At 46.1% G+C, this 21,642-nt stretch overlaps 1 protein-coding gene across 1 annotated transcript in view; it reads left to right on the top strand.

Moving 5' to 3' along the window:
* Window positions 1–842: 842 nt before the first annotated feature.
* Window positions 843–21,642, top strand: part of LOC144151696 (beta-1,4-mannosyl-glycoprotein 4-beta-N-acetylglucosaminyltransferase-like) — a 33,033-nt gene continuing 12,233 nt past the window's right edge. Inside the window, exon 1 of the mRNA XM_077682817.1 lies at window positions 843–2,060. Within this exon, the coding sequence (XP_077538943.1) occupies window positions 981–2,060 (1,080 nt within the window). The 5' untranslated portion in view covers window positions 843–980. The remainder of the gene's footprint in view (window positions 2,061–21,642) is intronic.

Below are 21,642 nucleotides of genomic sequence, written 5' to 3'. Positions count from 1 at the left end.
GCCGCCCATGAAGGGACACCTTGCACTAGTTTTCTGAAAATGACTCCAGACAAACGGCACATTTAACAATCCATCATTAAAGAGCACTTCCGATCTCTTTGGCGATAACAACATCAACGTTGTTTTACCAAAGGAATGAAGAAGGCAGAGACATACTTACTGATCCGCATCCGGACCAATTCATCGCGGGCACTGGCGTGGTTTCATAAGATGAACATTATCTCCTAACTTTTGTGCGCAACGTGTTGCGTAACAGGTGACATTGAACACTTTCTTATGGACTGCCGAGAACATGAGACGGAGTGGTTAGCTTTGTTTAAAGAACTTCGAAGGAGAGTCCCTCCGCATGCCTCTTTGGATTATGTCATTTTCCCTAAAGGCCGCTGGGACGAAAAGACAGACATTTTGGCCCTGATCCTCGGTTTTTAAGGCACACAAGCCTCAATGGCTGTTGGTGATTTCCCGCGAATAGCGGCAAAAAGGTGTTGAACGTGGGAGCAATTACCGGTATGCCACGCAAGGCTACGTCCATCCGTCAATAAACATCCTTACCAACACCACCATCTCTGGCATTTCAGAACTCACCAGTGCCAGGATCTCATTACATTTTACATTTTTATTTTCTTCATCCCCAGATGAGACATTCGAAAAAACTGCACAGCTCGTCGTATGCGGGAGACAAAATAGGAGACGCTACAGTTCCGACAAATGTCACTTTCATAAATAACGCATGCTCTTCGCCGCAGGTCGTTATTGTTGTTCCGAGGGCGTGACCTTTTTTCCGACTGAGGCGAAATTCTATATAACATGTGCGTCAAGGGGCTCGCGGGCAGCACGGAGTGGGTGTTTCAAGTGTCAGTTGGTAGGATGAGAGAGCCATCGCCTGTGAGTTAAACGCCGACAGTTTTGTGTTGTATATACGTAACAAGAGCAACGTGCTACTCGGCGGCGTGGATCGCTCGTACCGTGACACCAGCAGCATGTCTTCGAAGCGTTCCAGGTTGGTGCTGGTGTTGTGTGGTTGCATCCTCATTTGCGGCGCAGTTTGCTTCTACGTAAGTCATCTCGTTCAGCCACCACCCAAAAAGCATTCGCTTCAAAGCTTCCTTACAGGGGCTGGCTCAGCTGCGAAGCACAAAAACCATCCTCGCCAAACGGAGTTGACCAAGGGAGCAGATGAAAGGAACAATCCTTTGTCAAAGACAACCACAAATTACCGCGAGGTACTGCTAGATTCAGCGGACTGCTTCTTGCCTGGAACGGTGCCGGGACTAGACGACAAGATGTGCGTCTGCCGCGAGGGTTGGAACGGTGCCGAGTGCTCCATTCCCGACGTCGTATGGTCTTCAAAATCTTTCCAAGTGTGGTACTCTATGGGTCTCATAAAACGCCGCCAAAAGCCTCGAAGAATCATCAACGGTCTCGTCTTCAACCACGAGTTGGACCTTTTGGAAATCCGAGTAAATTATCTGGGTGAAGCCGTCGATAAATACGTCATCGTGGAGTCCAATTACACTTACTTCGGCACCGCCAAGCCGCTGAATTTGAGATCAAACTTGAGTGCTGGTTTCTTGCGGAGTCATACGCACAAGATAATACCGGTGGCGATAACCGTTTATAACTACGGTAATGGTGATCCGTGGGCTCCTGAAAACTACTTTCGCACTTCAATATGGCGTGTGGGCCAGAAGCGAATTAGGAATCTCAGAGACGATGATCTCTTCTGGATAAGCGACGCGGACGAGATACCTGACCGCGATGTCCTGACCTTCCTGAAGCACCACGACGGGTACGGCGAGCCGGTGGCACTCCGCCTCCGCTGGTTCTTGTACGGTTTCTTCTGGGAGGAATATGAGCCAGCTGACGTGGCGGGCGTTTGCAGTGTGGCCTATATGCGCCGTATGTACGCGAATGATTCGAGGCGACTTCGTATGATGACCAAAGTCGATTACTCACCGCTCCAAGCCGGAACGACGCAGGAGTGGTGGACAGTTACCGGAACTGAGCCACGTTACGCCGGATGGCACTGCTCGTGGTGTTTTGACGCACACGGAATACAGGTGAGATAATGTTCCGTCAAACCTATTTGCAATTTGATTTACTGTAGGTTAGGCTGCTATTCTATTTCGAGTAAGCGTAATTTCGAGTAAGCGAGTAAGCGTAAAAATGCAGTACTCTGTCTAATTCGACCTTTTGTGTGCCAGGAAAAAGAACTTGCCTCTCGAAATCAAGTGGTCTAAATTTAGGACAGACCGCTGGAGAAGGTTTCTTTCTCAGTTATTTAGAAGTAGTTTTTACAGCGAAGCTGCTAGCATCTAGTCGGTCGCACATTTTTGTGTCGTAAAGAACAACAAAGAAAACTGGCGGGACCCACCAGTTTTTGCCTAAGACACCGAGCGCATGTGCCAGGCTAATCAGGAATGCATCATAAAGCTCAGTATTTGTTAAAAAACAGAAAACAAGCATCGAATCTGCATTATGGATGATAATTCGCCTGTGAACAATGGGACCTCCCCCCTCCCCACATGTTCCTGGTAAAGAATATGCTTGTAGATTATGTTTGAAGGCTACGCAGGACACGTGTCACTAAATAGAGCAGTTCTGGCCCAAGACGCCGAGCGCATGCTAGGTAAAGCTAGGAAGGGCCCAACATTTGCCAGCAGAGAAGCCGAGAGCAAGCCACAAGCCCACCGAGACGACGAGAAGCATTTGACACCCTCCCCATCAGCATTTGTAATGGTTTACAACAGCGTCGCTGGACACCCACTTTCACAGGGCGAGATGGCGGCCATCTTTTTTATTTCCACTTATAACCCGGCTTTAGCAGCCAGAGGAATAATTGTCTAAGCTTGCCGCTGGAAAAAGTTTCGGGCACGCAAGCTCCGATGGCCTTCAATTTTAATGTTAGTCGAATTCTTCCAACTGTAAGGCCAGTTGGTGTCGGCGATCTGAGTTCACTTCCCTCGCGTTCCCCTTCTCGTAATCCAGTCCATCCCACTACCCTTCAACTCTTTCCGCTCTCCTGGGTATGAAGATCAAACTGACGTCCTACAGTGTCTAAAACGGCTAGATAAGTACCTACAGACCAAATAGGTTAGACAAAAACTGACATACCGAAAAATGATTGAAATATCCAGAAATTGCCAACATCAGTAAAACTCCCTCCAGAAGCAGCCCAAGAATGATAATAGCATTAAATACTACAGCCATAAATAACGCGTAAAGACAAATATTCTTTTAGCCTGCGGAAGAAAAAAAAGCGGCGCTAGAATTAGCCCAAGATGATACCTGTGTACCCAAAGAAAAGTGTTGTGCCATTTTAAGTCCTGTGTTTCAATCATCGTTTGTTAAAACAGCAGCGCTTTCGTTTCCTGATACCACAACCACGAATTTTTTTCCCGATGGCACCTATCATATTTGACTCTGTCGGAATACGCAAATTAATTGAAAACATGAAATTGTCCACATATCAGGGTGAGGACAGAATTTGTGCAAAGTTTTACGTAATACCTCTGTATATTCACCTGTTATCTAATGTAAGCGTTTCACGCAGTCTTTGGAAACTCATTGCCTCCTAGGCGACTGGAAGTGGGAAAAGTGGTTCCTCTTCCGAAACCAGGTAACGCTCATGACCTCACCAACTACAGGCCCATGTTATCGACCAGCCTACCATGTAAAATCATGCAACACGTCATTTATTCTCACATAGTCACTTTTCTAAAATATAACTGGTTTTTCAGCTATCATTACCATGGATTCCGGAAAAACTATTCATGTGAAACCCGGCTTATCTGCATCACTAATGAGCTATTCCTTGCTCTTGACGCTTCTTCTATTTTGTACTGTATTTTTCTGGACTTCTTCAAAGTAAACTACTTTTGTTGAAATTCAGTAAGCGTAATCTTGATACTAACATTATAAAATGGATGGAATGTTTTCTCGCAGATCGCTCCTAGTTTGTTGCTGTTAATGAAATCAACTCCCCTTGCTCACCCGTAACTTCTGGCGTCCCGCAAGGATCCGCTCTTGCGCCGTTACTGTTCCTACTCTACATTAATGACTTGCCTAATAACATTTCCTCTATCATAAAGAGTTTTCCAGATGACTGTGTGATTTACCTAGAAATTAAAAACCCTTCTGACCAACTTACCCTGCAGTTTGATCTAAATAACCTTTTTCTTTCTGCAATACTTCGCTAATGAACCTTAAATCTCCTAAATGCAAAATTACGAGAGTTTCCCGTCGAACCTACGATATTTCTTCTTGCTACATACTGAATATTTTTTCGCTTTTAGTAGGTCCCTTTTTAGTTGTTGCAATTTCGGACCACCTTTCCTGGCAGGCTCACATTGACACTATTAAAAAAATGCTAACCGTACTCTTGGCTATTTAGACGTAACTTCTCTCTTGCACCGATGCAGTTGAAACTCCTTTATAATACGTTAGTAAGGCCTAAGCTTGAATACTCATCAACTGTATGAGTCCCACAGTTTAACATTCATATCACAAGATTAGAATTCATTCAAAGTCGTGCAGCACGCTCCATTTTGTCAAATTACTCCCGTATGCCAAGGGTACCTCACATGAAATCAACTTTGCATCTACCCAGTTTATCATTTATCCGCAAATTTCACTCCGGTGCCTCTTCCATAAGATTTATCATTCTATGCCGTCTATAAGTAACTCGTTTTTCTCGCCGCCATCCTACATTTCATCCCGTGCCGATCACCACTTCAAACTTATAATTCCAAGCAGCCGGAAAAATATTCATGTTAACTCATTCATGCACACAAACAGCTCGGACTGGAACCACCTTGCTGCTTCCATCATATCAATCATTGACACGACTAACTTACAGATGAACATACACGCGTACCCTTTTTGATGTTGCTCCGTTTTGTTCTATTGCTTGCAAAGCGTTTTCCACCATTCATCTCTGTAATGCATTGCCTTGAGAGGGAATAAATAACTAAATAAATTAGGAGAGAGCGCTATATTTTGGTCAGTCGGTTTGACGTACCCGATCTTCCGAGATTTACGGCATAACAGGAGACAAGAACACCGAAGGGTTGTAAATGTCGCCTATTTGTGTACTCGCTCAGTGAAGCCTGTGTGTCAGAAACGAGAAAAAAAAGGGCCTCAGTTTATAGGTTGTTATAAGGTTTCCCCAAATTTGGTGTTACGAGATCAGAAAACAAAAGGTAATTTAGATACGTTTCTGCTACTACTGCACCTTCACAAAAAGGAAAGGGTGATGTCAGAAGGCATGGCTCTTGCAACCCTCGTCGTTCACCGGCATTTCACTGTGGGCCTTGTCAAAAGACACCTTTGTAGAATTGGTTTTAATGCTCTTGAAATTCAAGGAATTTAGAATTAGGAAACTCTGACACGAGTATCCTTGAAGGTGAGCACACATCTTATTGTAGACCGGTGCAGCAATAAACCGTAGCGCTGTCGCAGCCCTCTCTTCCTCGTCATGCGTGTGTCCTAAGCTGGCGTCAGCAGGTTAGTTCTTTTGCGTAAGTAGGTTGAATAATTGATTGTGGGGTTTAACGCACCGACGCTGCACAGGCGATGAGGTGCACCGATGTGGAGAGCTCCGGATTAATTTCGACAACCACCTAGGAATCTTTAACGTGCGCCGAAATTTCAAGCACACGGGTGTTTTCGCTTTTCGCCTCCATCAGAAAAGCGGCCGCCGCGGTCGCGAAACGATCCTGCGTCCTTGGGATCAGCAGCACAACGCCATAGCCACTGAGCCACCATGGCTGGTTTGCGTAACTAGGTTATTAGAAAGAAAGCTAAACCATGCATACATCAACGCCGCCAAAATGCGCGACCTTTCGGCCGCGGTAAAGCACGCTGGCCAGTCACACTAATCGGAACCTGACTGGGGAAAGCATTCATGTGACACTGCTAAAGCCGAACCAAAACAACAACGGACTCTTCGCCAGGTTCAGGTCCCTCTCCCTCCCCCTACGAAGTGTCATTGCCCTAGATGCATTCGTTACGCTCGTTGAATGTGAAGTTACCTTGGGACGCTCGAATTCCACATTACCAATCATAACCCCCTATTAAGTAACTGTGGCAATATCCGCAGGTGGATTATGCTCTAAATTATGCACTACATATTCGCCATGCAAATTCGTTCATCCTGCAACATCTGAGCACGTCAAAAACCTTTCAGGAAGTAATTTGGTCTCCGTCATTATCTTCGCGTACGTGTTCATATTCTGAGGTGATTTTATATTTGAGAAAACTACAGCACTCGGTCTTTTTCTTTTTGCTACTCTTTTTCGCTTTGTCTTTTTGCTTCCCTTTTATATGCGAAGGTCATGTTGGCGGACCATTATAGCTCTTTCTTGTCGGCCTTTACGCCTCCCCTTTTGGCGTTGCCCTTTCGGCCTTTTCGTTTCAGCAGTGTCTTTGCTAAAAGCATTTCTACTTAACACGTTTGCAAACTTCCAGCACTGTGGCATGGCTCATAAATGTCAGCAAATGTTGGGCATATTTCAGGCAGAAAAAAAGTGCAATACCGAGAATGATTGCGTTGCTTCAATGCAAAATTTATGCGTATCACTTCTTACAAAAAACAAACGTGACGTTTGTTACAGAATCGCATTTACAAGAGGCGAGGTGCAAACATCAATACGGTATAACAAAAATACTCTTTTTCGCACTGCCGGTGCGAGCGGCACCAAAAAATTAATGATATCCTCTTCCTTAAGAGAAATGCTTAACACGTGAACCTTTCCCCCATGCAACCTTTGTCAAAGCCAAAGTCTAAAATCCAAACTGCTTTGACCGTGTTGTAACGGCGCAGTCGGATAGACGTCGGCTTCATTACGCGAGGGGCCCAGGTTCGATTGTAACCTTGGGAAGCGTTTTTATCTTGAGGCGCTTCATGTTTCTTCACTTATCATCATCGTCAATCTGTAAAACCTACTGCGTAAAGTTGGCTTTCGTGCAGTGCGTCATGGTGCAACATCGAACGCAATCAGTGGGGCATAGACAGCTTCAATCTAAAACAGCGGTGCCCATAACTAGGTTCTGGTAGTTTAAACCGCCCAGACCCGGCCATTTTCGCCGGGTTCACATTTCATTCAGCAAAAAATTTTGCTGCGGTTGAACACTGTGAAACCAAGTTTGTCGAACAATAGCTCGGTTTTAGCGCTGAGAGCGCGCAGTGAACGCGCATACAGTTGCAGACGAAACACAGGCGCGGTTCGGCGTAGTCGGCGCTGTAGGCGCGAGCGCGGAGTGAACGCGAACGCAGCCAGCGTCTTCTGGTTGACAGGCTGGGCATCCTTCTCCTATCTCTTTGTGCGCACTTGTTCCATTTTGTTTCCCCTGTAACTGTGCTATTTATTTTCCGCTGCTTGCAATAAAGCCATCAGTTGATAGTCAGCGCTTGTGGTGTGTTACTCTGTCGTCCTTTGTTAGAATGTGCGCTGTTCCTTCCCTTGCATCTGAAAACCACCAACTAGCCCAACATGCCACCCTTTTGGTCTTCTGGTGTCATTTTTTTTCACGCGTACTTACTCTTTCAGCCCATCTGTCGTTCCGCACCACTCCCCTTGTAACAAACGAGTGATGGGGCGCTTTTACTACGCAACCGCACGAGGCGCTGGCTTGACCTTGGTTGAGTTTGAAAGTCAGATGGACGCTGCGAGGAACAAGCCGTTTCTTATGTTTGTACATGAAATAATAGAGCCTCGCTCTATAAAAAAAAGCGAACCTGGCAGGCGCAGCCCCTTATGAACCCCGTTGGTGACGTGGCCGTGGCAACGTGGCCCACAGAGTACCTACGTCACTTGGTTCTGCGGTTTACGTAGCTGCGGTTGTTACCCTTTTGATTTTATTTTACTAACCCTGCGTTCCATCTTCATTCGCTTGGATAGGGATGCCGCGGTGTAAGCTAAGTATATCAAAATAAAATCCTTGTAGTCGTAACTCAGAAACGCGTTTTATCAAGCGAGACAAACGATCACTCCCGGCTGGTTTCTCCGCGTGCTTGATAAATTAATACTTCTCATCCTCTGGGCAAAGCACGCATGGACCTATTCAAAATTATGTTAGAGCCGCTTTTAGCTGTCTGGGAACCTTCTACTGTTGCAAAAAAGCGTTTATTTTCTAGCAAGGACCCTTAACACAATATTATACATAAATAAGGCCTGCCAGAACTGTATGCACTGCTGGCACGAATTATACATATAAACATTGCTTAGCGCAAAGGAAACTTTAGACATACTTCACGCAACAAATGCGGCAATCACCGAAAGTACCAGCGTTCTCTTATTTGAAACTCCATGTTAGTTTTTCCCAAGACAAATAAAAAGGGCTGAAGCACTCGAAAGGATGCAAAGTGAAAGAGAAACAACAGAAGTATAAAGAAACAAAGACTCCAATGATACATAGGCGCTTCTTAAAAGTTGTGGATGTGGACGAAATAATTTGCGATTAAACAACTGGAACGCTTTCTCTCTGCATAGCGTTGTTGAAGGACTCCCTAATCTCGCCGCTTGTGCCTTAATGCTTTCGGATGGCTTCGATCTGTTTCCTACCAGCCGCGGCGCTGCTCGTTCCTTCCGCAGGTTAATGGGAGAGTTGGCGACGAGTGTGAATTTCTCTGCTTGTCTTGTCGCTCCTTTGAATGCATTCTTCCGCTCAGTTACTTTATATACGGTGTAATGGCGCGATCGGCCACATTTTTTTACGGCTTATAATTTAAGATAGCGCTGTAGAATGCTTCCTAGACACGTGAGTTAGCAGTTGTCTCGGCTTCCAACACCGAAGCCGATGCCTACGCCAACACCGACACCAACACCGGCATGCCAACCCCTTGGTGAATGGTCATGCTTCACTGCGAAACATAGAATGTGGAAAAGCCGGCTTACAAAGAACACGTTTACACCGATTCCATGAAGTCAGCTTCGCCTTTAACGGATTATTATTGCTAGGCAGACGTTTTTCAGCGGCAAAATAAGCCATGCGTAGGCCATTGGACATTTTTGTTTTTATAAACTTTTTCTATACACTGCGCGGCCATTGCGCCATTTGTGGGTGGGCCTTAAAACAAGAAAACACCGATCCCCTTGAAGTCAGCTTCCTTACCAAAAACAACTGTATTGCTGGGAGAGATTTTTCTAGTGGCAATATAAGCCATCATATGAAAATAAGGAGGCCATAGGACATCTTTTTAGTTTTGTTTACTTTTGTTCTATACTGAGAGCGGTTTTTGCGCGGAGGAGAATCCTGCCACAGAGAGAGCGTGACACGATAACAGCCGAGACTGATGTTAGGGCCAGCGCTAGAACTGTTCCGATGTTAGAAAAGCGCGACACGAACACAAACCGAGAGCCTGCCCGTCATTTCTCTACAACGCGTTGTTCAGAACATTGCTACAATGTGTTTGTGTCTTTTTTTCACCACTTATCACGCACTTAATACACAGATGCGCCCCTTTACTTCCCACAGAAACTCACGCAACTAGCGTCACCAACACACAAGACACAAAACTGTCAACAGTAACCTCTCCCACCACTTCCGTTGACCCGGCTGAGTAAAATGCCATCGCCTTAGCTGCAACAACAGGCAATGATTTCATCATTTCTTTACAATCATAACGGACTCTCACAGTGCCTGCAGCAACTTTTATAGGGACCACAACTCACAACCAGCATCAGAAATTCTACGGAAAGTAAAAACAATACACTAACTCTAGATCATCTGTTCACCATGCCACGAGTCCTTCGAAAGCAACTAGGCGGAACACGCCACTATACGCGCTCATTTTATGCGTTCCGTGTCCACAGAAAGAGAAAACAATTCTAGAGCAGCCTCAAAGCCAACACCACACCACACCACACATACACCCAAATTCTAACACATTGTAAACACATGTGTCACCACATCTGACTATCCTATTACGTAACAAGCGACGAAGCAACCACTCTGCGGCGCCTATTAACCACTTCATATCCATACAACACCCTACTTAACGCGATGTACTCCACCCAATACTCCTCCACTTGTAACCAGGGGGTCGAACCGGAACTTTTTCGGGTTCGGTCCGGGTTCGGGTTCAAGCCTTGCGGGTTCAGTTCCGGTTCGGTTCCGGAGCACCATTCCGTTCCAGTTCGAACCGGTTCGAACTGGTTCGAACCGGTAGAAACGGGTTCAAGCGGGTTCGGAGAAAAAAAAAAGCAGGAATGTTTTTTTTTTTGTTTTTTTAATGCTACGTTTTCGTTTTATTGTAACGTCGGTATAGAAACAAATTCATATTGTAAGTTTCTTTGAGCAAACGTTCTCATTTTGGCGATTCAGAAGACCCTGCAACCCTTTTTTCAATATTTTCGAAATGTCAGATGCTTCCAGAACGTAGTCAACGAACACGCGAGATTATAGGGGGTCGCAATACACCTCAGCCAAAAATTACCGTTCTATATCTATTAGGCAACATGGAAACTTGCTCAAAAGATTTTTCTTCTCTCTCGTCCTTCTTCGACCGCCGGAAAAGCGTCATTACAGCAGTGGAGGGCCGCTATTGGCCGGCTTTCCTTCAGCTGCAGCAATGAACGCATTCGATAGCCACGTAATAAAATTTGAGATGCTTGCACTATATAAGTCGCGCAAGGCCTGGAGGATTTCTTTCTACGTAAGCACTGAAGGACACACCGCCACGTATCAGTAGGTTTGAAATTGTTTATTTACATGTTCCGTTGTCGCGTTTCACTGTGGTAGTAGTAGTCATCGTCAAATCCATCTATATCGTCGTCTTCCTCACGCATGATTGGCGGCCCAGGATCGCTTTGTCCGCACGCTTTCACATGAGTTCGAAAGTGGAGCGCGTCAACACGAACCGGTGGAAACCGGGTCCCCGAACCTTGCGTCTGTAGCGCGAGCTGTCTTGTGCATCCCCCTTGAGGCGCGGTCGCACATGAACTGTTTTCTTAGTATTTTTTTCCGAGCGCCACACGCAAGCCTGGACGATGCCGGGCGCTCCACGTGATGCGCCTTCTGACGTTCGCGCTAAGCGGCTGGAGTAACTATGAGCCGGGGTTTTCTGATGACGCCGCACACATAACGGCCAGCAACAACAGCTTTGCTGTTAAAACGTGGTGCAGCTTGCACTACTCGCACAAGGCTGGAGAAACAGCGGAGCTGGGGGTCATCCTCGCTTTTTCGGATCTTGCTCTTTACAGGTTTTTCTGGGCTCCGCTCAGTTTTTTAGGTTTCGGGATGTTAAGCTAAGTGTTCAGGGGTGAGGCCAAGTTTGCCCGGTTTTTACAAGGCCGTTCCGGTAGGTCCCCAACACTGACAGCGGATCCCAGGGGGGAGAAGCTAGGTCAATTTTCAACGGCACTGTTTCTCCAGCCTTGCGCCAATATGTTTTTCCGTTTTACTAGTACAAAAAAGACTCTCACCTTTAAGATGGTATATCGTAAAGGGTGCGCACACGCATATACTTCTTGTGCTAACACTCGAGCATGCGCGAAAGTCAGCTTCACTCTTATACAATCCTTTCTGCGGTGGTGCACCAATTACGGGCAGCGCAAATTTTGTTCTTATAAGAACAAAACCGAACCAGGTTCAAGCTTAAGCAGCTCCGCTGTTGAAGGAAAGTTACAAAAGCAATGCAGAAATGAAAGGCGTATGTCCTGCGACGAGCAAAGTAGGCAGCACCGCTCCGCGCGGCGATACCTAGAGCTCTCGCAGTGCTTCCAGACGCAAAGGAATTCAGTGTACGCCTTTATCGGAAGTTTTGCCGAGTTCCTTTAACTGCACAATTCACTGCAAAATGTTTTTCATTGGAGGTCAACGATTACAACATTACCTAAAACGATATAAAAGGATCACAGGGACACTTAGTGCTGCTTGTGTGTGTGAATGTGAAAGAATTACTCTTTATGACCGCAAGTTTCTTTTTATTAATTTATTTAGGACATTTATATGATTCAATTTGAATTTTATTCTTGGCTCATAAACCCGCCGTTTCATAAACAAGAAAAAATGACTGACTATTACGATACACCCTAATGTGAAAGTTGAGGGAAGCACGAACTGCCGTCTTCTCGGCGACGGCATACAGAGCCTGCGTCTCACGAAGTGATCGCGTCATTAGCGAATGCACAACGGCTCGCGCTAAGCTCTGGCGTTCTCTCATAGCGCGGGCCGTCGCCTAGGAGCATGTCTCGCGCGGCTTCAGCATACCGTCCTCCCGCTCACACTTTTGCCATTCTTTATCCTCCGCTTTCATGTTTCCTTTATCATCGGTGGCTTCTCCGTTGTCTCGGTAACAACGAGGCTGACCCTGAGACAACGCAAAACGAATGCAACGGGTGCTTCAAAGATGCTATCAAGAACATGACTCTATGGAGCTGCCGCGGTACAGCCTTGTGTTCCACTCCGTTCACCGACCACCTCGTCTTCAAATAAAGCATCCTCGCCGCAGTCTTCTGGCAGGCAGGCATGTAGCCTCCTGGCCCCGGTGCCACCTTCGCCTCCCCCTTCTGAGATCCTCGCCTGAATCTTCTGGCAATGGGCACTTTTCCTGCAGGCTACCCATTATCAGTCCGCCCAAAAAGCGGGCCACCATCCGTCTACCATATTTTTTGGTTCCATCGAGTGTCGCCGTGGTGCGGCTTTGCGTCCTGGGTGGCTTGGTGACGGGCCTCCCCTCGTCCCCAAATCACGCATCATCACCGAAATCTTCTGGCTGGTGCGCAGGCAGGCAGACAGGTGTAATTTACTGACAAGCGGGCACCCTTTTGGCAGGACAGGCAATTTCTCTGGGTAGCAGAGAGCCTGCCCGACCGCCATCGTATTTGATACCATCAAATATCCACACCAGTACGCGCGCACAGACGCGTATTTTCGCACAATAAGGCAAACAATTTCGCATTAAAATTTTTTTTTGATCTGCTACGCTTTTCAAGTACCTATAGTTTCCGTTGACCAAGTAACGGAAGCGCTTTGGAACATCGTCCGGCATACCCTGCCATCCAGGAAAAGATCCATTCCAACGCAATGACAAGTGCAGCTCGCGGAGCCCCATCGTTAAGTTCTGCAGTTAGGCCCAAAGTTTGCCTGTGAGCGCCGGTTTTAAAAAGTGGAAAAGGTTAGCTTATTGGCCCATGCCATCGCTCGTCATGTTCCCGAGGGTGGTAAGCAGCGCCGCATTGGGGAGTGCATGGACGCCGTCGTGCGGCCCACAGTTAGGCCCGAAATAAGCTTCAACTGGAACATTCGGGTGCATTACATGGTAAACAATAACATGAAATTGCTTTTAACAGGTGAAGAGGACCAATGCGTTGTTTAACCGGAAGGCATGTTCTGTGAGCAGGCTTCAAGTGCAGTGAATAAGAATTTGAGAGTGACAACACCGCTTGTTTGTATCCACCCCTTTCGTGTCTCGCCTAGTTTTTGCTCTGTTAGCCACCAGGGAACAGCACCAACTAGCTCCAGCAGTTTATGATGTTATTGGAGGCCTTCACAAAGGGGCAGTGATGCATTCGAATTAATAACACATTGAAAGCTTTACACAATATTAAACAACATGCACATGTGAGCCACGATGAATGAGCCTTGATATGTTGCCTCGGAATATACGTTCAAGCATAACTTATTGTTAATGCTAAAAGAAAATTGCGGAAATGTACAGTATCTAATACAAACTGATAGTATATACGGACAACTTTACATTATATTGAAGGTTATAGTAGGAAGAAGAACTGATGGGTTGTGCGACTACACACTTTGCATAATATTTGATGGCGCTGTCAGGCGAGTGGTAAAAAATACCATCAGACACAAGGTAGACCACCATAATCAAAAACTATAAATTAGAGTTTTGAAGCGCCGGAACCGGTTCGGAACGGTTCCTTCCATTCGTTCCGGTTCGGGTTCAGTTCCAAAATGGCGGAAAAAATACGGGTTCGGTTCAGTTCCGGTTCCGGGCAAAAATTCGGGTTCGGTTCCGGTTTTGGGTTCGGTTCCGGTTCCGGTTCGACACCCTGCTTGTAACGTCTGTCCTACAGCTCGCCCACACCACCTGACGTGGCTGTGCCAACGACCACATACTTAGCCCTAATCCCAATTCTACCAATGAGCAGTCGGTGGAGCGGCCACACACCTTTCAGCCCACTGACCAGCAGTGACTGGCGGAGCGCGCCTGCATGGCTCACCAGCACCAAGGCATTTGGACTAAGGGTGCCTTTCACGGGGTGGAGGCCCTGACAACATTTTTCTACTCAAAGTACAATAATATGTATGTGTCTCTCTTTTTTTTTTCATTTTTATTAGTTCTCAGGCCGCAGACCATAGAAAACTCCATATTGATAAGCTACAAATCTCTATTGTGGGAGCTTCAGAGAACTAGCATGACACACAAGCGACATGGCAGTTAATAAGCCTTTCGCCAGGGAAAGTCATGGGGCTTTCGAAATTAAATCAAAGTCAAAGTGAGTTTTATTTACATCGCGAAAAAGAACGATGCGGGTAGGCCCAGGCAAAAAGCGAAACAAATCACTTGAGGGACGCCCGAACCCCCCATGTACAAGGCATACAGCGAAATCACACAGAGCGTATATGACATTATTATCTCTAATATTGCAAGAAAAACACAATATCAGATGAGCTTACGAACAAAGCATACAAAAGCATCATAAAAAACAAAAAAACATAAAACCAAAGCAGAAACACCACAGCATAAAACAAACAGGGAAGGAGGAGGAGAAAAGCGAAAGGAAAGGCCGAGAGGTTATCCAGGCTTAGAGCCCGGATTGCTACTCGGCAACAAACAGGGAAAAGGCTGAATGCAGGTATGCTGAACGAGAGAGAAAGGAAAATATGTGAACACAACATTACAAATGAAAATATTACATAGATAATGCACTTCTAAGGGCAACAGGCGGACATGTTTCGGGAATTACACCCTTTGACAATAATTTATTCAAAACAGAGGGCAGGGTGTTTCGGAGCATTTGGTGTCCGTACATTGTACGAGAGAAAGGAATGTGCCAAATTTCTTTTTTGCGAAACGAATATTCTGAGAGATTTTGTCTGAGACAGGGTATTTCAAGAAAACTAAGTTGGTTGTGTCGGATACATCGCTTATATTTTAAGGCTAAATGATATTCGTACATAGTATTAATCGGTGATATGTGGAAACGAGTAAACAGTTCTTCTGTGTGAGCAAGGTAGTGTTGTAATGATCAGGAGTCCAGCTAGTATCTCGCACCAGACCTACGACTCGCTCCGTTGCACGTTGTCAGCACTTGTATTTCCGGCACGAAAACAAGACCACAAAACGAAGGACTAGCGAATCGTTCCCAGGACTTAGCACACACAGACGGGTAGTTACGCAAAACACAAGCCTTCTGAGAATGTCCTCACGACGTCTCACCAACCCCAGTCCAGGCGTGGATGTCAGCGTCGGTGACTGGCCGAGTCTGCTGAGGGGGCGGAGTTCCTCGGGCCTACGCCGCGAGGCAAGCGGGCACCAGGGCTGTTTGAGCGCTCCTCAGGCACAAGGACGAGAGGTACGCCGGGTCTGTTTGCCGGCCTGGAGGTCCAAGAACCAGGCCCGAACCACTAATCGAGCAGCTTCGGTTAGCCCGTCCCCTCTTTTTTCCTCGTCCTCCTCCTCTTCAGATTCAGACAGCCTGATCCAGCCATCTGACCGTCCTAGGGGTTGGCCACACACGCTTTCCGTTCACCTTACCACAAGTGTACGTTTGCAATATAGCGGAAGGCTTTCTTCTGAAGCATGTATATTTTATTAATATTTGTTTTTGTGGTGGTACCCCAAACCAAGAAACAGCAATTTAGGTGCGATACGAAAAGTGCATCATAAATTACTAATTTTATATGCGCTGGCAGAAAATACCGAAATATCACGAGAATTCCGGTGCACTTTGCCAAATTCCCCAGTATGAACTGAATCTCGGCATCCCAACTCATGGTCTTATTAAAAAATACTCCCAAGATCTTGACGGTATCTACAAACTGTACCTGTGAATTACCTATGTATATACACATATCGGATAGAGTGGAAAATTGTTTTGTACTGAACAAAATGGCTTTCGTCTTTTTTGTGTTTATAAGTAATGAGTTTGCTTCACTCCAAACCTTAACTTTAGCGAGAACATTTTTTCTAAGAGGAACCAAAGATTCGGTGGATCTACCTGTGAAAAACAAACTTGCATCGTCTGCATTAATTACAAACGTCGGCTTGCTATCAGTCAAAACAAGGTGATTTATATATAAAATAAAAAGACGTGGCCCTACAATACTACCCTGTGGCACACCAGCACTGATAGTTTGAAAGGAGAATGTATGTTGCCCTATTTTAACGCATTGTAGACGATGACCTAGGTAAGATTTAAGGAGTTCAAGTGGACTGCCTCGTATGCCATAGAGTTCGAATTTTTTAAGTAATGTGTTATGGTTAAGATGATCGAAAGCCTTCGAAAAATCTATAAAGATGCCCATACATAATTCATTATTTTCAAAAGCGCTAAAAATAATTTCTTTCAGAGACAATAGAGCTGATTCAGTAGATTTACCTCGGATAAAACCATGTTGGGATGAGGATAACAACTGGAAGCTGTTGCAAAATTTCACTAGCCTATTTTCAATAATTTTCTCCAAGCCTTTTGAAAAACCGCGGTAATATAGAAATCGGTCTATAACTCGAGAAGCTATTTTTATCTCCACCTGTAAAAATACAATTACCTTAGATTTCTACAAATGCCTTGGTAAAGTTCCAGTTGATAGGGCAAGGTTATAAATATGCGTTAATGCAGGAACGGTTAGAGTGAGTACAAACTTTACTGGTGCGATCTGAATTCCATCTATGTCGCAAGACCTGCTGTTCTTAAAGGAAGAAAAAATGTTGAATACCTCCATGTCATCAGTTGGTTCCAAAAATATGCTATTGTTGTTTCATCGTATAGTATTGTAATTAATGTCAGAAGTCAAACCGGTATTTGTAGCATCTTTGAAAAACGCATTAAATTCCAGACCCTCAACACGTTCACCCTCAAAAACATCTGTGGCTCCTGATACAGATGGGCCCGGTTTAATAATTCATTAACTTTTTTAATAAATTCGTATAAATAACGTAGCATACCTAAGCGGCCGCGGGAATCCTTTATTTAGGAATGAGCCATTATTTCCTTCGTACAATAATACCTTTACGGAAGTTGATTTTTTGTTGTTCTCGTTGTTGAAAACCTGTATTGAGAAAAAAGGGGATGGGGGTTGGGTTAAAAATTGGAGCAATGGGTGGCCATCCTATTTCATGAAAATAAACTCGAACTAGTCATATCAGCACACGAAAAACGACCTGCAACGACAAGTGTATCTCCGTGATTTATTAACCATAGGCGTCACATTTCCTGAAAAACTCTCGCGGGGGCCTCTTCTTAGAAAGACCACAGAAACAGCGCAATCGGCGGGACAAGGACGACAACAGGACGGTGCGCTGACTAACAACCAAGTGATTTATTTCCGTGAAAGGCTTATAAAGGCGTCAAAAAGGGGTGACACAAATAAACAAAAGGCTAACAAACATTACGAGCCGAGGGAGTGCGATAGATATCTTATTTCTGGTGTGAGCGCTCCGTCATTGGTGCCACTATCAAAAGAAATACGATATCTATCGGGATCCCTCGTCTCGTAATGTTTGTTAGCCGTTTGTGTATTCGTGTCACCCCCTTTTTCATGCGTTCACGAGCCGTTCACGGAAATATTGCTTTCGGTTGTTAGTCAGCACACCATCCTGTTGTCGCCCTTGTCCCGTCCATTGCGCTGTTTCTGCTGCCTATGAAAATGTACCCACCAGCAAATTTCTGCCCTGTTGAAGTCTCTTATTATTGTGTTGATTACATTTTCTCCCTAAATTCTAAAGACACAGCCCATACAGCATTTATGCAGACACACATGGCGCTTATGCAGGTGCAGGAATGAACGCTCTCGCCATCTTATAATTGTATCAGATCCATCGTGATATTTTGCCTTTGGTATCGAGGCTTCTGGGGCTTGTAATTACCGTAAACATATGTGGCGTTTTTCTACGTCGGCAATCGAACTCTGAAGGTCAGCTCCTCTGATTTCTTCTTTGTGTTTCTATTTCTCGACAAAACAAACTTGTTTAAAATGTCTCTTATGACACGCTTGTTTTTCGCACCTCATGATGTATTTCGTCATTTTTTTTTTGCCTTCTCGGTAAAGAATTCATCAATTTAGCTGTAAGCCAACTTCTCGGGCAGCCATCGAGGTAATTGGTACTTAATACCATTTATCACTGCTGAATCCCGACGGTACATCACAGCATCAATTTTCTGTCACTTATACACTAGTTGGTTTGTTTATAGTCATTATTTTACTGTTTTTTTGAGATCAAGCCGGCGATATTTGCTGCGTGACGGGTGGTAGCACCTACAGAGTTATCGGCTGCGTGACGTTTTTGTAAAAGATGACAGGCGTATCCTGTGTTTTCACTAAACGTCCATCTTCGTGTTAAATCAATTCTTGCTGTACAACCATGGAACTGGTAGTTGAGCAACGATGATTAAAATAACTGTGTAAAAAATGTCTCCACGGCAGATAAAATGCGAACAGGCGACCAAGTTCAAGGTGGTACAAAATTCACCTGGGAGTCTTATTTTAAGCGCTTTATCCGGGTGGAAAAGACTTCACATTTTGCCACGAGCAGCCTAACACGCGTGCATAACGTGGACACTTAGAAAGCACGCGATCAAATCCTGCAGAAGCTTAAAGGGGCACTGACACAAAATTTTGAAGGCGAGATAACGTCGGAGATAGATTGGTGGGAACACATATACATCATCTGCAAAATATCAGCGGCAAATACAGCCTAGAACATATTTAAAATCAATTTTGAAGTGTGCGAAACGCAACCGAGCAGCCAGCAGAGGACCACGCGCAATTGTAAATAAACAACATCCAAACACGTCACGAGTTTGTGTTTGCCGCTTCCGCACTACCGGCGTTTTACGCGGGCTCGCCCGGCTCGCCGCTCCAATCGGAGGGCCGGAGGGCCGGAGGGCGGAGCTTCTGCTCTCGAGAACGAACGACCCGATCGTTGGCGGCGGAGGCGCCGTGATTTCGTCAGCTCATGGGGCAGCTGGCCGCTACCAAAGTTCTACAGCGATTCCAGGCACTCTGTTTCTATTACTGTTTATTACCATTGGATGCGAAAACGCGCCGGAGGCACGAAAAGCTCACTGAGCTAGCCGCACGGTCGCTGTGCAGGCGGCGGCCACGGCCGCGAAGTGGCCCAGGCCGGCTCAGGTAGCTCGAGTGATAGCTTGTTACCGCTGCACGAAATTGTCCCCAAGTCCCGACCATAGTGGCTTACATGAGAAAGGAGTTAATGATGCGATGGCGGGTTGCATTAAAAATTGTCATCTGCACCGCTTACGAGAGCGGCACTCGAATATCCGCCGCAGTGCTGAGCCGAACACATCTGTAGGCGGACCTGTAGGCAGACCGGCCGGCTGCTCCCAGCGCGCGTCTTGCCACCCACCGTCTCGAGCGTCGCGCGTCGTTCTTTAGCCGCGGTAGCATTTGCACTCGCAGCGCCTGCGTCACATCCACGGTCGCTTTTTAATTAAGCGCCTCACGAGATCAGTACGTGGGGGCATTCGCAGAAACTGCCGTCGATGCGGATTCAACAGTGCTACGGTGGCTCTGCTCTGTGATATCCCTCCGACGGTCACGTGGTCAGCTTTGTTCACACAAAATCCACAAAATCCATCGTTTCGCGGCACTCGCTGAAACCGAAACTGCGACTGGCAGCATTTAAAATTCCTCTAATTAAACAACCGTCGCACGCTGAAGCAAATGAGGTTTCTACAGGTTATAAGTAGGTCACTAGCTACTTATCGCAACGAAAAAAACAAGATGCTAAATTTTTGTGTCAGTGCCCCTTTAATTAAACAGTTATCTGAGTGGAACGGCTATAACCACTTCTATATAACCACTGTAAAATATATGCTGCCTTTTATGCACCTCGTGCATCAAAAGTCATCCGGAATACGAGCGATTTTGATGGACTGTTCGGTAAATATAGTTATGTGACAGTAGTTTTCTTTGTCCTCCTCCCTCAAGGTTGACCCGCTGGAACCGCAGCTAGCAAGAGTTCCGACCAGATGTTTGTATGTGCGGCCGATGATCCATTGTACCACCAAACGCGGGCGTCGAGGAGTCGAGTGGTTCGGTTGCTGATGGCTCAGATCCATAAAGAGACGAAGGCTTGCGAACGAACGTTAAACCTTGAGAGGTTTTATGAGCATAAATTAGGTTGTTTTAGTACAGCGTGTGTTGCCTTTGCCTACGTGAAACGCAAAATTGTTGCGTCACCCTACGTCAACACCACGAGGTGAGTTTTAGGAGAGCGCCTCATCGGTTTTGCGTAGCGACACGCTAATGGTTACGGCGCCATCTCTCCAATGGATTGCGAATTGACTCGCCGGCTGATCTGCCAGCTGATTGCCTGGACTATTTACGACTATGCCTGGACTAAGTGCACACAGACGCTTTTTTGTTAGTATTGAATGCAAAACGTCCACAACATGGTATAAATATTCTCTTACCTGAGTCCGCTCTATAAATAAGCGTTAAGGCCTCGTGGCACTTCTTTTGTAAATCGCACAGAACGCCCTGAACCAAACGTATGGGTTTGACGCATACATTTTATTCAACTTCAAAGCAATCCACAGATGTGTTTCGAAACGAAGACAAGGTCACGACATGCCTTACAATTCTGAACCGAGATTAACAGGCGATCGTTTGCTTCCTCCTGCCTGTCGTAAATTCGGCACTCGCCTTTGGCGGTTTGGGGACGATAAGCAAGTCACTTAACTCTGCCGCGCAAGCCGAGAAGGCTTTCATCCACGCACACTGTACATTCCCGATGCGAGGTTGAGTCATACGTCGCCCGAGAGAGATAATCCCGAACATGGTAAGCGCTGCCAACCTGCAGAATCACAACGTCACATTTCATCCCGAAGCGACGCGTCCACAACACGACACAACAAACACAACAACACAACACAATGCAACGCAATGCAACGCAACGCAACGCAACGCAACGTAACGTAACGTAACGCAACGCAACGCAACACAACACACACACACACACACACACACACACACACACACACACACACACACACACACACACACACACACACACACACACACACACACAACACACAAACACGCGCGCGCGCACACACACACACGCACGCACACACACAGAGCTTCAGTCGTTGGCCTGGCTACAACGCTCCGTTCGGACTCTCAGCGATGTCCCCACAATACAACGCTGCGCGAGGGGACGTACAAAGCTAAATACTAATTAAAAGCGCAGGAGCAAATAACTTGGTCCATCGGAAACAAATTTCTGTCCACAGAAGAGCGGAACCGTGAATGGTTGCCGTGCTACTTGCCGTCATGTTGGAAACAAGGAGATACGCAAGCCGCCTCGCGTACGCGCGCTATTTTGCTGAAATAGCGCCCGCTCGTCTTCCGTCCACTAAGCGCAGAACCGGCTTAGCGTACGCCGCCCGCGCAGTGCGAACGACGCAAAAAAATAGCGTTCGCTAACTC

Source organism: Haemaphysalis longicornis, unplaced genomic scaffold, assembly GCF_048455015.1.
Source record: "Haemaphysalis longicornis isolate Haplotype H1 unplaced genomic scaffold, Haemaphysalis longicornis Haplotype H1 scaffold_9, whole genome shotgun sequence".
Lineage (NCBI taxonomy): Eukaryota > Metazoa > Arthropoda > Arachnida > Ixodida > Ixodidae > Haemaphysalis > Haemaphysalis longicornis.
Note: the sequence above shows the minus strand (reverse complement) of the source record. Positions and strands in the feature narration are given on the sequence as shown.